At 41.7% G+C, this 16,222-nt stretch overlaps 1 protein-coding gene across 7 annotated transcripts in view; it reads right to left on the bottom strand.

Annotated features, from left to right (window-relative positions):
- The window catches only part of tcf4 (transcription factor 4), a 618,789-nt gene that overhangs the window by 261,390 nt on the left and 341,177 nt on the right, over nucleotides 1–16,222 (bottom strand). The window contains exon 1 of one of the 7 annotated variants that reach the window (XM_043674333.2): nucleotides 2,152–2,259. The exons of the other annotated variants lie outside the window; for them this stretch is intronic. Within the exon in view, the coding sequence (XP_043530268.1) occupies nucleotides 2,152–2,187 (36 nt within the window). The 5' untranslated portion in view covers nucleotides 2,188–2,259. Of the gene's footprint in view, nucleotides 1–2,151; nucleotides 2,260–16,222 lie in introns of those variants that run through there. 7 annotated transcript variants of the gene reach the window in all.

Here is a 16,222-nt window from a genome sequence, read left to right as displayed (position 1 = left end):
TTGGCTTCTATTATCCTGGCTCATGCCGAAGAATTAGACCATTGAGACAGCATTTAACTCTCCAATTGCCCCTTTATCTCATCTGTGAGGGTGAGGAATATACTACCACCAACGCTTTTCCAATTTATTCAGGCACAGATGTGAATTATTAAACGTTCTTTGCATGTGTTTAATGAATCTTCAAAACTTTCAACATCAAGAATTTTGTCAATTAACTTTATACAGCTGCTGAACTATTAGAATAATGTGATTGTTCTGAAACCTTCGTACTCAAAAGGATACTTGAATACTGAACAATAGTGCATCATAAACCTCAAGATTCTACCTATAACTCTTTCTACTGAGAGTGAGAATAATCCCCATAAGATTCCTAAAGAACTTACAATCAATTATTTTGAACATTCTACTCATTTTCCAACTTAAAATAGTCATGTTGATTCACAGCATCTGCTGACTCCATCCTAATTCATACCAAATCCCATTCACACATCCTTCCTGCATGGACGGTCAGTTAAACAAGGTCTCAATTTTAAAATTTTCATCCTTGTTTTCAAATCTTTTCATGGCACAGTCCATTCAGGTCCCTGTGATCTCTTCCAGACTCCAAAACCTCTGAGATATCCATAGTTCTCCATTTCAACCTCCTGCGCATCGCAAATTATGATTGCGCCACGTGGTGGCCAATCCTTCAGCTGCTTAGGCTCCTTACACCTTTCCACATCTCTACCTTGTGTTCACACTTTAAAACACTAACTTAAACCTTTGATTTTGTTTTGAGACACCTATCTTAATATCTCTAAGTGACTTGATGTCATATTTTGATTTTAAATGCATCTGTGAAGTACCTTGGGAACCAGAGGCAGCTTTCCTTCTGCTCACAAGAATGCTATATAAAAAAAGTTTCAATATTTATGAGTTTCTAGACCTAAATCCATGTGATAAAAGCTTCCTCCAGCAAGGTGAGCTCAGTGTCTGACTTAACCCATCATTAAAATCACATTATACTGCTATCCTAAGTATTAAATATTTAAGAGGCTCCTCCTGCTTGCAACAGATCTTTCACATCTTCCAAAACAATGATGTAACAGCCAGCAACAGTATGCCACAAACAGGGAGGTAAAATGGTGCCTCTAAGTTAACTTCCACATGCCTTGATTCATCAGACATTTGGACTGCAATTCGGTTTCAACCTTTTATCAGAAGTGTATTTTGTAATATAACTGTTCAGTGAGATTAGGTCTATTTAAACAGTGGTAATTCAGTCTTTAATCAACTGTTTAAAAATTAGCAAGATAAACAGCATGTCATGTCCAGTGTTCCAATACACGTGTTCAAGCCCTCATCATCATGTTAGTAATAATTATCAACATATGGTATTATTTCTTCAAAGGAAAAAGGTCACTATTTCAAGTAACAGCATGGCAGTAGGCACAACATTTAAACCATTAGTTAGGTTTCTTATCAATAGTATTTTAGAAGTTCAGGGTGATGTGGTAGCTACCACTCAGTCTCTGCTTGTTTTCACTTGTAAGTTACTTCATGGACTCCATTTTCAGTGTTACTAGCCCTGAGGAGACATTGAAGACTAATGGCTGTTCAATCTCATTTCAGAAACAGGGAAATAGCAAACATCACAGAATCTGGTTACTATCTATTTGAACAATTATTTCTTTTGCAAACTATATTTAATAAAAATAATTATAGCTTATTTAAGGTGCCCTGATTGGTGGATATATAACTGTTTAATAAAGCAATGTATACAGTGCTTGATTACTAACATTCTGTAGCGCAGGTAACGAATACAAGAATTCTTAATGTTTTAATTAATTTCTTCACTAATAAGTTACAACTAAAGTTCAGAAGAATTTTGACAAAATGAAGGCTTTTAAATCACTTAAATTCACATTGATGGTAATACATTTCTTATCAATGTAACCTACCCTTAATGCACTCAGACAACTCATCAGTAACTTTCCAAATATATCCATAACTCCTTCAGATAATCTCATTAACAACAAATCTAAATTTAAAACTTAAGTTATATTTTGAAGTAAATTCACAATACACCCTTAACAGAACAATCTTTCCAAAGAGAAATCACTTTTAATTTATTTTACACCGGGGTATTACTTAATGAGACTGCAGACTTACATAAAATGCACACGACTCCTTTGCAAACTTCCCCATAGTAGCATGGTTCTCTTTTTAATTTCACTGGCAGTGGGATACCACACAGATTATATTTTTTCAAACACTGGTTGAAGGTGTCACTAAACGAACTTTCTGCTTATTTAGATCAATATTAAAAACCAAAATTATTACTTTATCATTACATGTAATCAACTTTCACCACACTGAGCCAATTACTGTACTTTCTGAGTAGTGAATGGGTTTCCTAATCTAAATTCTAATCACCCTGTCATTCACAACAGACTTAGTAATGCTTCACTAGCACAGTATTCACATGCAAAACACCCATAAATAGGCCAATTACAATCCATCTCCTGTTCTTCAGTTAACCCGCTGAGAACTGAAGGACTATTGCAGCAGCCAGACGCTAAATAATAATAATAAAAAGAACCTCTTTTGTAAATTAGTGAACATGTCTATACGCCTGAATTTCTTTCACAGAGTGCGACATAGCAACGCCTACTGTCTCAGTTGAAAGAAACTAAGTATACGCCAAAGGGAGCACGGCAGACAACTCCTGTGAAGTGGAAAATAAATCAATTCATAACACTCATTTTGTTGATAACTCAACTTTTACTTGTTATGAAAAGAAATAGATTAGTTATGAAGTAATTATTTTTGTTGATTCATTTTAGACAAAAATGTGTTTAGTTTCGAACAGTAATGTAAAATGCACAATTTTAGTAGCAATCAAGTTCTCTTGCTGAAATGACAAATTCTATAATCTGAATGGAAGTGAAGTTCACAGCTCAGAACTTAATATGGAAACTGTTCACTTTTTTAAAAAAAATTCAGGGAATGTGGGCTTCTCTGAATGGGCCATAAAATCATAAGATATAGGAGCAGAATTATGCCACTAGGGCCATCATGTCTGCTCTGCCATTCTATCGTGGCTGACATGTTTCTCAACCATTCCTGATGAAGGGCTTATGCCCGAAATATTGACTCTCCTGCTCCTCGGATACTGCCTGACTTGCTGTGCTTTTCCAACACCACACTCTGCGACTCATGTTTCTCAACCTCATTCTCCTGCCTTCTCCCCATAACCTTTGATTCCTTTATCAATCAAGAACCTATCCATCACTGCCTTAAAAACATGCAAAGACTTGGCCTCCACAGCGACAATGAGCTTCACAGATTCACCACCCTACGGTCAGTACGTATTGCCCATCCCTAAATGTTCTTGAGAAGGCAGGTGATGTTTTACCTTCTTGAACCATGCATTCCCCATTAGTTACAAAAACACCTGCAGCATATTAGGGAAGGAGCTCCAGGTTTTTGATCAAGTGAAGGAACTTGATATTACGGTATGTGAAAATTGTAGTTGTTACTGGATTCCGATTCTCATTTATACACAAATATAGAATGCCTCACTGTATAGGTGGGTATTCTTCACCTGCAATTGTTTCAGTTCTGATAAATATGGAAATCGAAGCAAGACACTCCTCCCTTCAATCTATTCAGTTAGATCATGGTCAAATTGCATTTACCCATCTTTATTCCATTTCTTTTCATAAGCTACCCCAATAAAAATCTATCGATCAAAATTTAAACTGCACAATTAACCCAGTACTGAGGAACCTCAATTATCTGAATATCAATTATCTGAATATCGATTATCTGAATATCGGATTATCCGAAGAGGATCTCAAGGTCCCGATAGAAACATTACGTCAAAGAGCAGTTTCAACCCTGAAAAGCATATTTTCTTTACAGGTACAATGATTAAAAACGAACACGGCTCACTGAAATGCTGCCGAGCACAGTCCTGGACAGTCCAGGCAACCTCTCCAAATGACTGACCTCCTGCCCTCGCTCTCTCCCCGATACTTTCCCTGGAATTCTATATAGGGGTGTACCCTAAATCTCCCTTCCCCAGATAATCTCTCCAATATTGTCCTGTACAGGGCAGAGATGGAACCTGTCAAAACGTTGCAGTAAAAAGTTGTGTGTGTGTATATACACACGCTATTTGGAGACTTACCTCACAAAGGCAGCAGCAGTCTTACTGCTGGCGTCCAGTCTGGCTGCCGAGGGGGGTGCAGACAGGGAACGGACGATGGGTGGGGACGGATGGGGGTGTGGGGCGGTGTTGGATGGGATTGGGGTGGGCAGAGTGGGAGGTCTCGCGTGCAGTGTGTGTTTGCCTAGTCTCCTGAATGGGGAGCAAACTTCACAGAAAACTCTGAGCCCCAGAGGAAATAAATTAACCGAATAATCAATTATCTGAACAAAATAGGGGCCACCCATCTTGTTCGGATAATCAAGGTTCTTCTGTATTAATTCTTGTCGAGCATGGAAAACATAAAATCATTCCAGTATTTCTTTTGAAGAATCTGTGCTTCACATTACAGAGCAACTAGTTAACTCAGCTTGTACCCACTCACCCCTTGTAACCCAAACAGAAGTAGCAAGTGATAAACAAAGCTGAGAAATTCCACAACAAATAGATCAGATCTAAACTCTACAGTCCTGCCACATTCAGTCTTGAATGGTGGCAGATAATTAAACAACTCACAATTGTAGAAATAACCCCATGCTCAGCGGTAGGGGCAGCCCAACACATCAATGCAAAAGACAAGGGTTGAAACACTTACAGCAATCTTTAGGTAGAATTTCAGAGTGGATGATCCAACATGACCTCCTCTGGAGGTGCCTAAGCATCAGAGATTCTCATCTTCAGCAAGTTCGATTCACTCCACAATATTGAAAAATAGCAGGAGATAATGGATACAAAAGGCTACGGGCCCTAACAACATTCTGGCAATAGTATTTAAGTCAAGTGCTTCAGAATCTACTGTACCCCAGCTAAGGTTTTCGAGCACAGCTACAACACTAGCATCTATCTTGCAATGTGGAAAATTACTCAGGTATGCCCTGTACACAAAATGCAGGGCAAATCCAACCTGGCCAATTATCACACCATCAGTCTTCTCTCAATCATCAGATGGAAGATATCATTACAGCCTTTGTTCAAACATAGATAAGAGAGCTGAATTTCAAATGTGAGGAGACAACGATCTCCATCAGCATCAAGGTAATATTTGACTGAGTATGGTATCAAGGAGCTTTAGTAAAACTGGAATTAAGGGGAAAATTGATTATAGTTATATCTGACACATAGGAAGACGGTTGTGGTTGTTGTAGATCAGTCATCCCAACTCCAGGGCACCTCTGAAGGAGTTCCTCAGAATAATGAAACATCTTCAGCTGCTTCATCAATGACCTTTCTTCCCTCAGAAGATCAGAAGTGGGGATGTTTGCTGATGACTACACAATTTCAGGATCATTTGTGGCTCTTCAGGTACTGAAGCAGTCCATGTTTAAGTGCAGCAGGTCCTGAACAATACCAGAAAAACAGTGGCCAATAATAATTGCACATGAGTGTCTTTCAATAAGGAGTCTAATCATTGTCCCTTGACATTCAATAGCATCACAATCGCTGAAATCCCACTATCAAAATTGTGGGAAACGAAGACCAGAAACTGAACTGGACTAGCCATACAAACATTACAACGAGACAGGTCAAAGGCTAGGAGTCCTGCAGCAAGCAACCAACTCCTGGCTTCACAAAACCGTCCACCATCTACAAGGCACAAATCAGGAGTGAGTTGGAACATTCCCCACTGGCCTGGTTGGGTGCAGTTTCAAGATGTAATAAAGAAGCAGCTTTCAAACTCATGACCACCATCATGTAGAAGGAAAAGGACAGCAGATAAATTGGAACACCACAACTTGCATGTTCTCCTCCAAGACACTCATCATCCTGACTTGAAAATATACCACTGTTCCTTCAGTGGCATTGGGTGAACATCCCTAATGTAAATACAACTGCAGCAGTTCAAGAAGGCAGCTCATGACCTTCTCAAGGGTTACGAGGGATAGATAATAAATGCTGGCCAAGTTGCGGTGCCTACATCCCATGAATGTTTTTTTACAAAGTGTTCTTGTTCAGGTATTTACAATGTTCAAGACAGCTGATAGGATTTCTCTTTCTACCTTACGTGCTTGAGTGGGGCAATCCAGAACAAGAGTATTTTTCTGTTCTCTTGAATAACGGCAAGAAAGTCAAGAAAATCCTGCAAATATGAAAAGATCAGACTCTTCATGTTGAGAAAAGAACTTCATATTTTCCCCTTGGATTTAAACTGCAAATCCTGAATCTCACTAATGAGTGACCACGGGTCCTTTCCACCACCCTTGTTGGCGAATGAAAGAGCTAACTAGCCTTCCGGAGCATTTGTTTAAGGATAACTATTGGCAGTGTGATGGGTCAGTGGTTTGCACTGCTGCCTCACAGGCCAGGGTTCGATTTCACCCTTGGGTGACTGAGAGTTTGAGTGTTCTCTGCATGCCTATGTAGATTTTCTCCGGGTGCTCCCGTTTCCTCCATTAGTCCAAAGATGTGCAGGTTAGGTTAATTGGCAATGCTAAATTGCCCTGTAGTATCCAGGAATGTGACAGTTAGGTGGATTAGTCATGGGAAACTCAAGGTTACAGGGATCGGGTAGTGGGTTGGGTCTGGGTGAGATGCTCTTTGGGGGGTCGGTATGGACTCGATGGGCTGAATGGCTTGCTTCCACACAGTAGGGATTCTGTGATGCTATAAACATTGCAGGACCAGTGTGAAGGACAGTTCCTGGTGTGCAGCATCTGAAATGGCACACATTTGGAATTTAAATACGGTACCAGTGAGTGTAACGCTGCAAAAATCTCTCGCTTAAAAAGAAGAAAATTCAGCCCGTAATTGCAAAGTTGCAGCCAACCCATTCATGAATGATGCCAGGAAGCATACCTTCACACAATAATTGTTGAAATCTGGAATTCACGCCTCAGAGAAAGTTGTTGAGAGTAGATCAATTGAAAATTTCAAAGCTGTGAGTGATAGATTGCTTTTAGACCAGTGGATTAAAGATTATGTAGCTCAGGTGGGTAAATGGAGTTAAGGTACAGATCAGCTATATCAAATAAACTGGTCAGACAGGGCTTGAGGAACTGAGAGACCTCCCCTTTCACCTACATTTCAGTAAGAAGCTGGATCAGGTGGTCTCTCACTCATTGTAAAATCCTGAATTCATGCCAGTTCAGTTGCAGTTCATTTTGACATGAGTGCAGCCTACAAACTATATTTCAGCAATGCAAATAATGAAGTCTAACTCTAGCTTTGATCCAATTCCAGCAAAGAGATTTTGATACAAGAAAAATCCCCCTTCTTTTTAAGAAGGACGGAGGCAAAGGATGGAAGATTGGATAACAGTGATATTTACACTACCACAGAATAGGAAGATTTACTGGTCATTGCTCAGGCCATTATCCTGCTTTGTTATTGATCTAAATTATCTTAGAAGTTGGCAACTTCAGTCATGCGCACTAACATACAGAACACCGTAAACAGTAGCAATGACTACACCAATATCCAAAATTTTAACAAGGATGAGTAGTTGTTATTGGCTCAAACAATACACGTTAAGATTGTTGAGAATAAAATTCCAATCACTGATAATAATATTTATAATTTTGAATGTATTTTGCACTGAAGGTGTATTTTTCAATTCCTGTCTTAGTACCATCCACATACAAGCTTTTCAAAATTCACACATTGATCTGTATTTTCATCACTTTTTAAAAATTTTTTGGGAAATCACCAACTAGGCCATTTATTGCCTGCCCCCAATTGCCTAGGAGAAGTTGTTGGAGATGCCATAATGAACCACTGTAGCATCAAAGATGTAGTACACCCATCATGTTGACTGAATCAGAGTTCCAGGATTTTGACTCAACAACAGTAAAGAAATAGGAGCAAGTGAGGACTGCAGATGCTGGAGATGAGAGCTGAAAATGTGTTGCTGGAAAAGCGCAGGTCAGGCAGCATCCAAGGAGCAGGAGAATCGACGTTTCGGGCATGAGCCCTTCTTCAGGAATGAGGAAAGTGTGCCAAGCAGGCTAAGATAAAAGGTAGGGACTTGGAGGAGGGGCGTTGAAAATACGATAGGTGGAAGGAGGTTAAGGTGAGGGTGATAGGCCGGAGTGGGGATGGGGGCAGAGAGGTCAGGAAGAAGATTGCAGGTTAGGAAGGTGGTGCTGAGTTCGAGGGTTGGGACTGAGACAAGGTGGGGTGAGGGGAAATTAGGAAACTGGAGAAATCGGAATTCATCCCTTGATGAGGCGCTCTTCCTCCAGCCGTCGTATTGCTATGGTCTGGCGATGGAGGAGTCCAAGGACCTGCATGTCCTTGGCGGAGTGGGAGGGGGAGTTGAAGTGTTGAGCCACAGGGTGGTTGGGTTGGTTGGTCTGGGTGTCCCAGAGGTGTTCTCTGAAACATTCCGCAAGTAGGCGGCCTGTCTCCAGTAAAGAAATGGCAATATATTTCCATGTCAGCAGTGTGGGGCTTGGAAGGGAAAGCCTCCCTGTACATGGTTGAAGTCGCTGTTTTCTACTCAGATCGGTGACCAGTACGAACTGGCATTGGGAGGCCAAGGTAAATCATGGCAAGAGCAAGGCCATGTTCTTTGGGAACTGAGCCAACCAATCCTTCTTTTCCTTCACTATCAGGACAAATTACCTGAACGTGCTGAGAATAGGACTCAGAGGGGCCAGGGTGTACACAAAATCTTGGCAGGAGTGCATCGTCAAAGTAAAACAAAAACTAGAATTTGGGAGCACTACTCCCTCTTCATGTGGGTTAAAAACGTGGTCATCAGTCGTGAGGTGCTCTCTCTGTTGTTGCATGTAGCACAGGTCTGGCCCATTCCCTGAAACTGCTGTTTCAGTCACCTGAGCCATCTTCTATTCCATCTGGAAACCTAAGATGGACCAGGTCTGCAAGAATTCCATGTACAAAACTCTGGATAGGAGAGGGAGGAACATACCCAATGTTGCCCTCACCCTGATGGCCATCTTTATGTGTGGCTGCATCAAGCTGTGCAGAAACCCTTGGTATGCAAACACCAAGTGTCACTATGTACTGAGGTTCTACCTGTCCCCGGGGTTGTGAAGGATAGGACTGGCCTCGCTGCTGGCTGCTGTTCTGAATCATCTGTCCTTCATGGAGAAATTTGCAAAGAAAAATACCTTGACCACCAGTCCATCAGGAAGTGGTCAGCACACAGCATTCTCAAGATGCTGCAGGAAAAGGAGAGGGTGAATCCTGTTGCGTGTTTCTCTGAACAGATTGTCAAAGTGATTTGGCCAAATGCCTCATCACCATAACTTTCCAACAAGCACCAACACATTGCATTGCTGGTGGGGAGAAGGACACTATCTGTGAGATCCTTCATGTACGCCCGGTCAGTCTGCACCATCACACGTTGTCCTCGGTTGTAGAGACAGTCGCACACTTGCTTCTAGAATGCGCTTTTGCAAAGGACATCTGGAGAAAGATCCAGTGGCTTATGTTCATCCCAAGCAGTTCCAAGATCATGGAACTCTGTGCTCTACGGTCTGTTCCCCGGACACACACACACAGACAAACATCGACTGTACCCGGAGGACCATCAACTCACTGAAAGATGCTTTTTAGTCTGCCTGAAACCTACTGGTTTTCCAGAATAAGGTGTTGACCCCGTCTGAGTGTTGCAGACTGGCACATTCCGGGGTCCAGGACTACATGCTGAGGGACAATTGGGGCAGCTATCATCAAGGTGCATTGGGGAAAGACCCACTGTCCGAGATCTCCCTACTGAAGGCAAATGGAGATCTGTTCAGTTATCATACCCCCCAGCGTTTCAAATATATGTAAATATTAGTATTGTAAGTGTATGAGGGGTTTTGGCTTTTTTGGATGGAACCGAACTGTTTTTGTGACAATGTATATATACAAAGAGACTTTTTTTTAATGAATAAAAGTATATTTTTGTTAAAACAAAGTTGGTGGGCTTCCCATACATCTGTCCTTCCAGATGGTGGTGACTGAAGACTTGGGAAGAACTAACAAAGCAGCCTTGCTGTTTTGTTTTGGTGGCCCTGGTAGATGATAAACATGACTGCCATCAATGAAAGAGGCAGTGAATAAGGCGGGTGGTGGACGTTGCACCAATCAAGTGGGCGGCTATTGTCCTGGATGGTGTAAAGCTGCTTGAGTTGGTGCTGTACTCATCCAGTGAAGTGAGGAGTATTCCACTTGTGCCTTGTAGATTGTGGACAGTCAGCAAGGAGACCAGAAGTGAGTTATCTATTGTAGTATTATTATCCACTGTCCTACTCCTACAGACACTATTTTAGTGGCTGGTCCAGTTCACTTTCTGGTCAATAGTAACACCCAGGACGGTGGTACTGTGGGATTCAGCAATGGTAATGCGACCAGACTCTCTCTTGCTGGAGATGGTCATTGTCTCCATTTGCGTTGCATAGATGTTATCTACACTGCAGTTGACTCTAATGGTGTTAAGACTTCTGTTTTGTGGTCAGTAGTTTAAAATTCACAGGTCCTCTACTACATTCAACAATTATTCTATTATAATAAAGATAATTCAGTATTGCAACTAATGAATATGCTTGCATGACATATTCAGGAAAGTAAAATCTAACATAAATTTCAGAGGAAGTAATTTGCTTTTCCTCTAATCCTTTCCCTCAAGGATCCAGAAAAGGAAAATGATGGGAGGGAGACAGAGCATGAGCTATGGCAAAAGAATGCGCAAGGGCAAGCATGAGCGAGTGAGAGAACGAGTGCAAGGGTGAACACGAGGGAGAGGAATGGCACAAGCGCGAGGGAGAGTGAATTAAACTGAATTTATTGTCACGTGTACCGAGGCACAGTGAAAACCTTTGTCTTGCGAACAATACAGGCAGGTCACAGAGTTAAGTAGCATAGATAAGTAAATAATAGGTAAACAGCAGCAAAAACAAAAACACAGGTACAGGTGAATGTTAAGAGTTTGAGAGTCCATTCAGTATTCCAACAACAATAGAGTAGAAACTGTACGAAACCGACTGATGAATGTGTTCAGGCTTCTGTACCTTCTCCCCGATGGTAGAGGTTGTAGAAAAACATTGCCAGGGTGGGATGGATCTTTGAGAATGCTGGCAGCCTTTCCTAGACAGCAGGCCTGGTTAGATGGATTCTATAGAGGGGAGGTTGGCCTTTGTGATTGTCCGGGCTGTGTTCACCACTCTCTGTAACCACCTCCGATCTTGAAGGGTACAGTTGCCATACCAGCTAGTGATACATCCAGACAGAATGCTCTCGATGGTGCATCTATAAAAGTTGGCAAGGGTATTTGCCGTCATGCCAAATTCCCTCAGCTACCTGAGGAAAAGGAGACGTTGTTGGACCTTTGTAACCAGTGCACCAACATGGGTGCTCCAGTGTTGAGTGTTCGTAAGGATGAAATATTGTCCCCAAGTGCGAGAGCAATAGGAAAAAAAAGAGTGCATAACTTCAAACTTACTAAGATACAGTACTGAAATAAAAGATACATATTTTGAATTATTTTCAGTGAGTAATTTAAGTAAAAGCATGAAAATAAAATTAGGGAAAGGAAGAATGTGGTTTCTCAGTTTTTTACATTTGAGCATTAAGAACCCGAGAACACTTAGAAACTTAGAAATGGCCAGAATTGTACACTGCCACGTTCCAGAGAACGGCAAGTCAAAGCAAAAGTCAGCAGTTCAATTACATAAAATGATTACAAATTTGTAAGGAAAATTTAGATATTTCGTTCCAAAGAAAAAAGCATAACTGGTGAATTGATGATTTCATATATACATGATTGATTGATTTTGATTGATTGTAGATCCTATTGTTAACAACAATTTGTTAAATAATTCTCCTTCGTTTTCCACCACATTCAAAAGCAAGTCAGAATTTCCATCTACTTCCTACTGAAGTGAATTAGCCTCATCGTATTTTGGGTCGATTAATTTGATTCTCATCAAGCTGAAATGTTATCAGCTCTGAGAAATACAAAAGAAAAATACTTGCATTTATCACACCTCTTTACTTTTGTTCAAAGTTCAAAGAGTTTAGGATTTATCACTTTAAAATGTGCCACTGGTATTATGCAGACAAATGCAGCAGCTATATGGAATATATCAAGACCTCATTAAGATCAATGCAATGATTGACCAGTTCATTTGATTTTAATAGGGTTGTCTGAGACAGTATTGCTGTGAAAGTTCCCTGCTCAGAAACTGTGCCATGGAATTTTTTATCATTATTGGATAGGGTACATGGCAAGAAGAAGGGTATTTACCACAATGGCATAGCATCAAGGATGTGGGGAGAGAGGTAATAAGGTAAGAATTATAGGTTCCTGAGAGATTGAAGAGGACAAGGCAATGTTAGCTATAGACACACAGTAATAGAATTTTAACAGGGCACTCTCAGAAGCACTGACATGATTTAAATACTCTATCTAGACAGGAGCCTAGTTAGCTGAAAATGCGTTGCTGGAAAAGCGCAGCAGGTCAGGCAGCATCCAAGGAGCAGGAGAATCGACATTTTGGGCATGAGCCCTTCTTCGATTCTCCTGCCCCTTGGATGCTGCCTGACCTGCTGTGCTTTTCCAGCAACACATTTTCAGCGCTGATCTCCAGCATCTTCAGTCCTCACTTTCTCCTAGGAGCCTAGTTAGGTCAGGCATGCATGAAACAAATAACATAGACAAGGAGACATTTTTTTCAGGAATTAGGTCAGGGGAGATGAGGAGGAAAGAAAATAAACAAGTAAAGAATCCAATCATAGTTTCAGTTTGAAATAAAAGAATGCAAGGTTAGAAAAATAAAGATTGTCATTAATTTGATGTGAACAAGCACAACGAAACCACAAAAAAAGGTACAGTTTGATATGATGACAGCAATATTACTTCAGGTGAAGCAGGAGAAAAAGAAAGAGGAGCTAAAATTTGGAGTACAGAGTCTGATCTTAACTCTGTGCAAGTGAAAGGATTTGGAGTGGGTTAAAGCAGTCTCATTGCTCACAAAGGCAAAGAATCTGAGTTCAACATGCACAGCTAGGTATCTATGGTGAGGAAGTTGCAAAGTTTGCTTTGTCAATGATTAGAAGAAATGGCAATGTCATATAGGAAAAGGCCAGCCGGCCTATCCAGCCTGCCCTTATGAGAATATGCTCTTGTGTTTTAAGAAGTCAAGTGTGTGGTGCTGGAAACGCACAGGTCAAGCAGATCAGAGGAGCAGGAGAATCACATTTCAGACAAAAACCCTTTTTGATGAAGGGCTTATGCCCAAAACATCGATTCTCCTGCTCCTCAGATGCTGCCTGACCTGATGTGCTTTTCCAACACCACACGCTCGACTCTGATCTCCAGCATCCGCAGCCCTCACTTTCTCCTTCTGTATGAAGAAACTTGCTAACCTCTTGGTGCCCTCCAACTAGTCTCCTGGAAGAGATGAGAAACCAGATTAAATAAAAGCTGATTACGGCTCAGAAACCTGGAAATAAGATCATAAGGAATCAGTGCAAGAGTAGGTTATTTGGCCCATCGAGCACACTGTACTATCTAATAAGATATCGTGAATCTGATTGCAGCCATAACTTCACTTTCTGGATGTTTCCCATAATCTTCAACTCCCTGTTAATCAAAAATCTGTGCAATAAAACCATGTCAATGTTCAAGGATCCAGCCTCCACTGCACTCTGGCAGTAAGAATTCCAAAGAGTAACAATCTTAAGGGAAAAAATAAATCTTTGGGATTCCCCTTGTATTTAAGTGGAGTCCCCAGTTCAAAATCTCTCTGCAAGAAGAATCATTGCCTAAACACCCACACCATCAGACTCCTTCAGGAACTTGTAAGTTTCATTTAGGTCACTTGGCATTTTTCTAAACTTCAGAGTATAGGCCCAACTTGTTCAACCTTTCGTCTTAAGACAACCCTTTCATTCTAGGAATCAGGCAAGTGAACCTTCTCTGAACTGTTTCCAATGCAAGTATATTCTTCTTAAGTAAGGAGACCAAACTGTACATAGTTTTTGCCTCCAACTCCTCCATGTGATTGAAACTAATCCAGGGGACCACACTGACCCTGAATTATATTAGTTGGAAGCCACTTCTCGTTAGCAGTGATCTCCACCCAGCCAGGAACTAGTGCAGGTGTTTCTTGAAGGCACATAGTGAATCAGCTCTCACCGCATATGCCAACAACTTGTCCCACAACTCTCCTACTCTCTGGGAAAACAAGAACTGCCAAATAAAGGAAAGTGCAAAGTGAGGATACTCTGTCAGGCACTCAGTATTACTGAGGGGAGACGGTGAGATGAGGATCCTGTGACAGTCAGTATCACTGAGAAGAGTGGGTGAGGTGAGTTAAGGACCTTGTGTCAGACTGTCAGTATCACTGAGAGGCGAGATGAGAAGCGTTGCAGAGAAAAAGATGGTGGGAGACTTAAGTGGGACTCAGGACATAAGCACAAACAAGATGTTTCTCGGACTACAATTATGTAAAAACACAAGTCCATGATCTATTTGGTTGGGGAGCTCAGGCCTGCGATTTGCCATTCTAGATGATTCTTTGTACAAGAACGGTCTCTGGCTGGAGCAACTCAAGCTGAGAGTTTTGGAGCTTGAGTGACAGCTGGGGGTTTTCATGAGATCGAGAGGCTTGTGGATAGCACGTATCAGGACCTTGCATCTTTATGATGTGTAGGCAGAGGGATGGACAGAGAGACAAAGGAGACCAGGCCAGTAGCAAGGGAATTACTAACTGTAATTCACTTCCAAAGATTAAAAGATTGGTTTACTGAAAAGAGTTTGCAGATGACACCAAATTTGGAGATGTGGTGGACAGCGAAAGAGGTTACTTCAGGGATCTTGATCAAATGGGCCAATGGGCTGAGAAGTGGCAGATGGAGTTTAATTCAGATAAATGTGAGGTGCTGCATTTTGGGAAAGCAAATCTCAGCAAGACTTATACACTTAATGGTAAGGTCCTAGGGAGTGTTGCTGAACAAAGAGACCTTGGAGTGAAGGTTCTTAGTTCCTTGAAAGTGGAGTCGGAAGTAGATAGGATAGTAAAGAAGGCGTTTGGTATGCTTTCCTGTATTGGTCAGAGTATTGATTACAAGGGTTGGGAGGTCATGTTGCAGCTCTACAGGACATTGGTTAGGCCACTGTTGGACTATTGCTTGCAATTCTGGTCTCCTTCCTATTGGAAAGATGATGTGAAACTTGAAAAAGTTCAGAACAATTTACAAGGATGTTGCCAGGGTTGGAGGATTTGAGCGAAAGGGAGATATTGAACAGGCTTGGGCTGTTTTCCCTGGAGTATCGGAGGCCGAGTGGTGACCTCATAGAGGTTTAGAAAATCATGAGGGGCATAGATAGGATAAATAGACAAAGTCTTTTCCCTGGGGTGGGGGAGTCCAAAACTAGAGGGCATAGGTTTAGGGTGAGAGGGGAAAGATATAAAAGAGACCTAAGGGACAACGTTTTCACACAGAGGGTGGTACGTGGATGGAATGAGCTGCTAAAGGAAGTGGTGGAGGCTGGTACAATTGCAACATTTAAAAGGTATCTGGATGGGTTTGTGAATAGGAAGGGTTTGGAGGGATATGGGCCAGATGCTGGCAGGTGAGAATAGATTGGATTGGGATACCTGGTCGGCATGGATGGGTTTCCGTACTGTATATCTCTATGACTCCAAGTTGTATATGTTTACAGTGGCTCAGTGGTTAGCACTGCTGCCTCATAGCACCAGGGTCCCAGGTTCGATTCCAGCCTTTGGTGACTGTCTGTGTGGAGTTTGCACATTCTCCCAGTGTCTGCATGGCTTTCCTCCGGGTGCTCCAGTTTCCTCCCAAAGATGGGCAGGTCAGGTGAATTGGCCATGTTAAATTACCTGTAATGTTACAGAGGGAAATGGGTCTGGGTGGCTTACCCTTCGGAGGGTCGGTGTGGACTTGTTGGACCAAAGGGCCTGTTTCCACACTGTAGGGAATCTAATCTAATGTAATCTACAGGAGGTGGGTGTGGTTCCCATGAACCTTCCCATCCTTAGACTTATTGAGGGCCTTAAGTAGCCAGTTATTGACAACATAAGGCCCTCAATCTGCCTCCATTGTCATAATAAGCTGGTT

The sequence above is a fragment of the Chiloscyllium plagiosum genome, unplaced genomic scaffold (genome assembly GCF_037043375.1).
Source record: "Chiloscyllium plagiosum isolate Xiang-an unplaced genomic scaffold, Cpla_swu_hap1 HiC_scaffold_1, whole genome shotgun sequence".
Taxonomy (NCBI): Eukaryota; Metazoa; Chordata; class Chondrichthyes; order Orectolobiformes; family Hemiscylliidae; genus Chiloscyllium; species Chiloscyllium plagiosum.
This window is presented reverse-complemented; position numbering and strand designations above follow the sequence as displayed.